Source organism: Colletes gigas, unplaced genomic scaffold, assembly GCF_013123115.1.
Source record: "Colletes gigas isolate AHSC1104 unplaced genomic scaffold, ASM1312311v1 Colletes_gigas_Sc00007, whole genome shotgun sequence".
Classification (NCBI taxonomy): Eukaryota; Metazoa; Arthropoda; class Insecta; order Hymenoptera; family Colletidae; genus Colletes; species Colletes gigas.
The window spans coordinates 10325647-10333121 of NW_025106636.1; the positions used below are offsets into that span (position 1 = coordinate 10325647).

Below are 7475 nucleotides of genomic sequence, written 5' to 3' on the forward strand. Positions count from 1 at the left end.
AGAGATTTTGTATGTAGTTTCAGCATAATGGACCTCCATAACCTTATTCAATTAACGCGAGGCAACACTTAAACGAAACCTTCAGAGAGAGAGGTTGATAAGACGAGGAAATCTAATAGAATGGCCTTCTCGATCACCTGACCTTAATTTTTCCGATTTTTTATTGTCGTGTCGCATAAAGACAATGATCTACGTATCGTCAATAAATAATATGCTGGATTTACAACAAAAAATAGAAAATAAGTGTCGTACAATACAAGACAAAGAAAGAATATTTGAAAATGTAACAATTACATTGAAATAAAAGGAATATATATCGAACATCTACTATGACAAAGGTTTTAGAATAAGTGAATAGTTTGTGTCATCTATGAAGAAATCTTTGTTATTATTAACGATAAATCCATTGTTGACAAGCTTGAATTGATAGTTCGAAACCAATTCCTCTGGTTACATTCAATGTACTGTAAAGAAATTCAATTGCGATGTCGAATATTCGTAAATAATAAAAGTCGATTGATTGTAGGATCTATTTACGTTGATTGATTATTTTTTGACTCCGCTCGTTAAGTACTATAAGCTCCAAGTTTCATACTTCTTTTTAATAACATTGTATACTTTTTAAACTAACTATTTATCTTCATTGTAATTTTTCAATCGAAAACAATTATCTAATTTGATAAAAAGAATCAAATTAGCTATATGTGATTCATTGAATCGAATTAAAGTATTAATTTATCTTTACTTCGATACAATAATTTCTATACTTTATATTACACGTGTATAAGATTATTAAGTAATGTTACATCATATAAATAATTTTCACTATTGTTTTACATTTAACATTTGTATATGTATTAACTACATAATTATCAATACTTTTCTAATTGTTCTTTATTCTTATCATACCTTAAATGTTTTTGTTTTGTCGTGTATTTCGCGTATTCTAGGGAATTGTAACATAATTATTATTTATTAACGCGACAATTATCAACAAATTTGAGCAATCATAAATTTGAAAAAGTTTTTGAGCAACTCAAATTATTTACCCGAACCACGTGCAAATACATGCATAATCGAAGAATCAAGAATGAAGAGCAGAGATTGGAATTAAAATGGACTATAATAATATATTTTATTTGACTTAAAAAATATCTATAAAACCTTTCTCTACAATTTTCATAAAACTTCTTCGTATCATTCCAAAATACAAATAAAAGACACACATGTAAAATTTAAATAAAATTTTTGTTATAACCAAGGATGTACCATAATTGTATGACACGTGTATGTATATTCTATGAAGGTTGTGTCGAATTTTCTCGTAAATATTGTTACAAGTATTTTATATCAAAACGCGTTTCTTTGGCGAGAAAAGTAACTTTGGAATTTGTAAAAATTCGAAAAAAAGAAAAATTCGTTGAATGTTACGTAATACTTGTTACAAGTAAATTGAATTTACTTATTCGTCATTTTGTCATGGGTTCAGCAAAAATGAAAAAATACACAAAATTGCAAAGAACAATGCGTGTTTTTTATTTCTAATCATATCAGAAGTTTATGAAGTCTTGCCAATGTTGTTAATATTTATAATAAATCGTTGACAGGATGTCTTTTAACGCGTCGCATACCGTATACACACACTTGGCAAAATGTATATAAATGTTGAAAATAAATTAATATAATTTCCTATGGACAATCTTTTGGATAATAACGCGTCTTACAGTTTAAATGACAACTCTATAAATACATTCGCAATTCGTTTATCAAAAAATTCATGAGCATGTCAAGGTCGTAGCTAATGTGCATACGGTAAAGAGAGAAAAAAAAAACAAACATTAACCATACTGTATAAGATTAAAAAGCGCGTCGACATTTTCTTTCTCGGACTCCTGTTGCCGTACAACTTGCGTGACGTCCTGGGTCAGAAGCACCTCTTCGATCAAAACGGCCTCAGTGTCAGGGTTCTCAGATACAACAGCGGTCTCCTCTTTGATCTTCTCTTGCGTTTCGTTCGATTTGATCGCTTTTTTTCTTCGTTTCACCCTAGGCCTGTCGGTATGTATCGTCATGTGTCTCCTCAAATCGTACTTACCAACGAAACGAGCGTTACATATCTCACAACCGAACGGTTTACCGCCGGTGTGCGTCCACATGTGGCGTCTCAGCGCGGCGCTAAACGTAAATGCTATTCCGCAAACGTTACAAATGTACGGTTTTTCCCCGGTGTGCAAGAGGCTGTGATCCCTCAAGGTCGCCCTCTGATTGAACCGCTTCCCGCACACCTCGCACGTGTAGCTTCGCGGATTCGAGTGAATCCTCACGTGATTCAACAGATTGCCCTGCTGGGAGAACGACCTGCCGCAGACCTCGCACTTGAATGGCTTCTCGCCGGTGTGGACGCGCATGTGAGTCTCCAAAGTGCGATTGTTCGGGAATCTTTTACCGCAGACCTTGCAGGGATATTTGGGTAAATGGAGGCCCTGGGGGTCCAAGTGGGTGATCAGGTGTCGTTTGTAATTGCCTTTGTGGTTGAACAGTCGCGGGCATTGGCTGCAAGCGTACGGCGCGCCGCGTATGTGCGTGGTGATATGAGTCTCCAGCTCGGATTTCACTTTGAATCTGAGCCCGCATTTCGGGCACCGATGCCTTGGAAAGTCCGTGTGGCACACCATGTGCCTCTTCAGATACCTCTTCATGGTGTACGCTTTGTTACAAATGAAACAAGAGTACGGGAACTGGCCTGTGTGAGTCTTCACGTGCGTTCGTAGCTCTCTGTGGCTCTCACAGTCTTTCTCGCACACTACGCAAAAGAATGGACCACTGCTCGGCACGTGGTTGTCTATAGTATGCAACAGCACGCCAGTCAGCTTGTCATAATTTTGCAAGCACAACGTGCACTGGTATTGCATCACGTTGTCGTCCAGTTTGATCTCTTTTATTCTTGTTATCGTGTCGTTCAAACTACCCAATATGTTGTCTTTCGGATCGACGAAATAGTCCGAGTCGGAGTCGTCGCTACCTTCGCCCTGTTGGCTCGATTCTAGAGACTTTTTCGACTTGTTTCTACCGTTTATTTTCTCCCTGGAACTCTTTTTCCACGGTCTTTTATTCTTGTACGGTTTGCTGATTTCTGTATTATCGGCTTTTATGAATTCCTCGTTGTCCGCCGATTCGTTCATGGCTTCCTCCTCGTGTTCCGCTTTCAGGATCTTTTTACTATTTTCTAATTTAATCTCTGTCTCGCTGGAAAGGGCGCTATCGACGTTTACTTGGCCCAAAGAAACGTTTTCGTCCGGTATATACATTATCGTGTAGTCCAAGTGTTCCGATTCCAGGATTTTCGAAATTTCATTCGGTATCTCGTCTTTTACTTTGTCTTGGTCGATATCTGCCCTTGGGAGTTTCGATATGAGAATACCTCTCAGATCGGGTATATCGTCCTTGTTAAATACAGCGTTTTCTTCCACCAATTCGGACAGATCGATCTCTAATACGTGTTCTCCCTTAATATTACTTTCTTCCGGTATAAATTCCTCCGAACTCTCCGCGCCATTCATGGGCCTAAAGTTCTGTTTGTGGCGCGACAGTCTCACCTCTGAGGACTCGTTCGATTGCTCGGTGTAATCTTGCTCGGATTCGTTGGCCATCGCCTCTTCCTGGAAGTTAAAACAAAGTACAGTAGAGTTCATATTATCCGGCACCCGGTTATCCGGAATGCCCGATCAACCAGCACATTTTCCAGTAAATGTTACCAGCAGCGACGTCTAGATCTTCCAATAATCCACTAAGTGAACTTTCAAAAGAAATTATTCAATCGAAGGAGATAAAAAAACGCCAAAGTGCAATAAATTCGGTGTTTGAAAAGATAGTGAAAAATAAAAATTGGGGGACTTAACTTTAGGAATGCTGATAGAACGTTTATTTAAATTAGAGTATAATTAGAGATTAAATATCGAATTATCGTATTGTGTTATTTTAATAGACAATAATTTAATAAATTTTCTAAATACACGTTCAATGCGCTATTAGAAATTCCACTTCACGTCATACGTGGCGTATGATTTATGAACGACAGTGATCCGCTTCATTGCAGCCGAGTACCTAAATAATTTTCAAACGACTGATTCCAAATTATACGATAGGTTTGGCAGTTTTTATTGTCTGAGACCTCAATTTGCTCTCTCGACTTAATCTATCGGATCTTTACTGGTGAGGTCGCCCGAAATTTATTGTCTATTGATAATGTTAATATATTTCGACGGAGAATCGAACAAAAGATTCCAAGAAATCCAGGAAGGACCTGGATACGTCGGAAGGATAAAAGGAAGCAATGATAAAACGTTTGTAAGCTGACGCTGCGATACATGTTGTTCTGTGCACCTCTTACGAAGATAAATAGATACAGGTTGCCAGAACACGAAACTATAACACGAAAAGAAGGTCAACCGAAGTATATATTTGTACAAGGTGTACGGCCACCAGTGGGAAAAATTTTAATAATAGATTCTAGAGGCCAAAATAAGATGAAAATCAAGAATACCAATTTGTTGATTGAGGCTTCGTTAAAAAGTTATTAACGTTTAAAGTTCCGCCTGTAGAACGGCAATCTGCGAACAGCTGCGTGCGCATGATAGTGGTTCTCACTCAGCATGAGAAACAGTTTTGGGAGTGAGAACCACTGCTACCCATTCTACAGGCGGAACTTTAAACGTTAATAATTGTTTAACGAAGTCTCAATTAACAATTTAGTATTCTTGATTTTTGTCTTATTTTGGCCTCTAGAATTGTCCATTAAAATTTTTTTGGCCGAACAACCTATATATACATAATTTATTGTTTTTAAGTTCTAAATCCATATCTAAATTATGGGATATCCTATGTTATTTCAAATAATATGTTACCAATTTTTGTATCAGACGTTTTATTACTAGCTTTAACAATTCTCAAAATGAGTACAAAATCTATACATTATTTTGTAAGAAGTCTATGTGTGTGTTGGATCGTGGGACCGTTATTGTTGGCATCGATAGAAGTTTATAGGTTAGGATCGTTGGTATCGATGAGCGAAGTGCTTAGGTTTAACCCGAAATACGTTCGGGGGTCTGTTCCTCGAACGTGCGTAGAAAAATGGGTCCGTATCGATGACCTCATTTGTTTAGAATATGTAGTTAGGAATTGAAAGGGTTCGAACTTCGACTGCAGAAAATGACTCTGCGTCGAACTCTGGTCGAGAGTAGTCATTTATGGTTTTTACGTTTACGTTTTATGTTCTTTTCATATGAAACAGTTATAGTAGCATTAAATAATATAGTTTATATCGTTAAATTTACAGACTATACGTCTGTGATTATCCTTGACATCCTTACAATTTCGACGTGCTATAGTGAATGCATCGTCGACCGAAAAATAAAACATTGCACTTCGCTGATAATACCAGAGGGAATGTGTCTCTTGTTCTACGAAATTCCCTAGCGTGAAACGTATTTCCTACTTCGCTTGAAGGTAAAATCGTAAAAATAACAAGAATGTATCATTCGTAAATAAATCTGCGGACTGCAAAACGTAAAAGTACTACGCGTTTCATTCTTGTTAATGCATTTGTCAAAACAAACAAATAGAGTAAAGCAGAAGGCATGAAGGGGATAATTCTCCTATGTCTAAACAAAATAAGAAGTTGAACGGTATCCCAACATCAATGGACTGTGAATCAGAGGCTGAATTTAAATAACACAATAGTTAGATTACACATGGCCACTTGAAGTTTTAACAGGAAAGATGATACGCTTTCTTTGCAGAAAGAATGCTAGTTTATGGGGTACTGTTATCGAGTAATGTAATTTTACTTAAATCCAGAGTACTACATGTACTATCTAAAATTTATATGTAATAATGTACAATGTATGTATAATCTCAAGAGAAATAGAAATTGCTTAGAAAATAAATAAATAATTTAAGAAAGTATTTCTAAATACAACAGAAAAGGAATAAAAACATAGAAAAAACTAAAGAAATGGGCAATTAAAGTTGGATCAAAATTTATAAAATGAAATAAATAAAAATTATGAAACTATGTAGAAAGCATGCGGCATGAAATAAAATAATTAAATATACTATAAAGTTAAAGTAAAAGTATTTATTTATTTCTTACTTTAATGGTCCAATGTACTTGTGTTTCAAACATCTTACGAAGCTTCTTATCGGTAGCTTGAACCTGCAGCTTGAAGTTGTAAAATGCATCTGTACGGTACGCACACTTTGCGCAAAGCATATTTGGTAGTCCATCGAACCTATCAATCTATGGAAATAAATAGATTAAACCAGTTGAAATGAAATAGAGAAACAACAAACTATGCAATACTGTAATGATATATGATAAAAAATAATACACATTTCTAAATATTATTCTGCAGATTAGTGCTTTCAATGTAGTTTATATTTTATTTTAAGGTTATATCTAAAAATTATTGATAACTAGTAAATAACCCCTAGAAAAACAGGTGTTTGTAAAACGCTATTGTACCTATTCCTTTGATCATTAAAAATTATCCCTATATACGTGTCCATTGATTTTCTTAGTGCTTTAATATTAACAATTTGAGAACAGCACATCTTACATATGAACAGAATATGTGCCAGTTGAACGAAACTAAACTTTAACGAATAAATAATTTAAATATTATCTTGATACATAACTTTACGACAGTGAAACATGTAATAGTTGTATCTAGTAAATGAATCTTTAAAGATGCTAGTTAGAGGTTATGTTATTCTGTTACAAAACTCATTCGTAATTGAGTGTTGTAAAAGTTTGTTTAATTCTCCAACGAGTTAATAGTATGAAACGTACACAATATTTGACTACTGACCTGTATTGATGCAAGTTCAGCAAGCTTATCGGGTAAATTTTTTTGACTGATCGTTTCGTCATCGTACATAGGAAGAAGAACACCGTCGACCTTCATGCACGCACGACACATATCAGCACAGCTGATTTCCCAGCTCATTGTTATCTTAAAAATCGCAACACGCGTAAAATAAGGCTTTCACGGTGTTCTTGGTCACTTATAAATAAATGCATTTCACATTTCGCGGTCAGCGTCTCGTTTCCTGTGGAACATTGCCGTCAACATAAAGTGTAGTCATTAACTGTAGATAGAGCTTACGTCTGCGAGAGAGCCTCAGTGGCGCAATCTTACAATGCTGAAATGACATTTGATGTTACGTATTATTTTTAGATATTAATGTAACATAATTATGTAATTACATCGATACATATTTGTTAAAATCAGTAAATAAAATGTAAAATAAATACATGGAAACTCTAATTTCCATGTTAGTACAATAAAATATGTATCCACTAGATTCTATACCTAGGTATATATTAATTAAAAATTTATAAGTTAGTTTGTTGTAATAAAATTCATAAATAATATCTTTGATGTTCAATTGTTAAAAAATAGTTAGATTATCAT

At 35.2% G+C, this 7475-nt stretch overlaps 1 protein-coding gene across 1 annotated transcript; it reads right to left on the reverse strand.

Annotated features, from left to right (window-relative positions):
- Positions 1-1317: 1317 nt before the first annotated feature.
- On the reverse strand, positions 1318-7133 carry LOC122396072 (zinc finger protein 436-like). The gene is made up of 3 exons (XM_043394187.1): positions 6870-7133; positions 6152-6298; positions 1318-3659 (listed from the first exon to the last, which is right to left on the reverse strand). Exons 1-3 carry the CDS (start codon positions 7005-7007, stop codon positions 1839-1841), a joined length of 2106 nt encoding a protein of 701 aa, XP_043250122.1. The 5' UTR covers positions 7008-7133; the 3' UTR covers positions 1318-1838.
- Between the last annotated feature and the right edge of the window lie 342 nt (positions 7134-7475).

Bases quoted from the DNA above. Each gene is read 5' to 3' on its own strand.
- LOC122396072 (XM_043394187.1), bottom strand. From the start codon at position 7,007: ATGAGCTGGGAAATCAGCTGTGCTGATATGTGTCGTGCGTGCATGAAG. The intron at 6,299-6,869 runs GTCAGTAGTCAA...TTATTTCCATAG, and splicing joins CTGAACTTGCATCAATACAG to ATTGATAGGTTCGATGGACT. The intron at 3,660-6,151 runs GTAAGAAATAAA...TTTAACTTCCAG, and splicing joins AAGTACATTGGACCATTAAA to GAAGAGGCGATGGCCAACGA.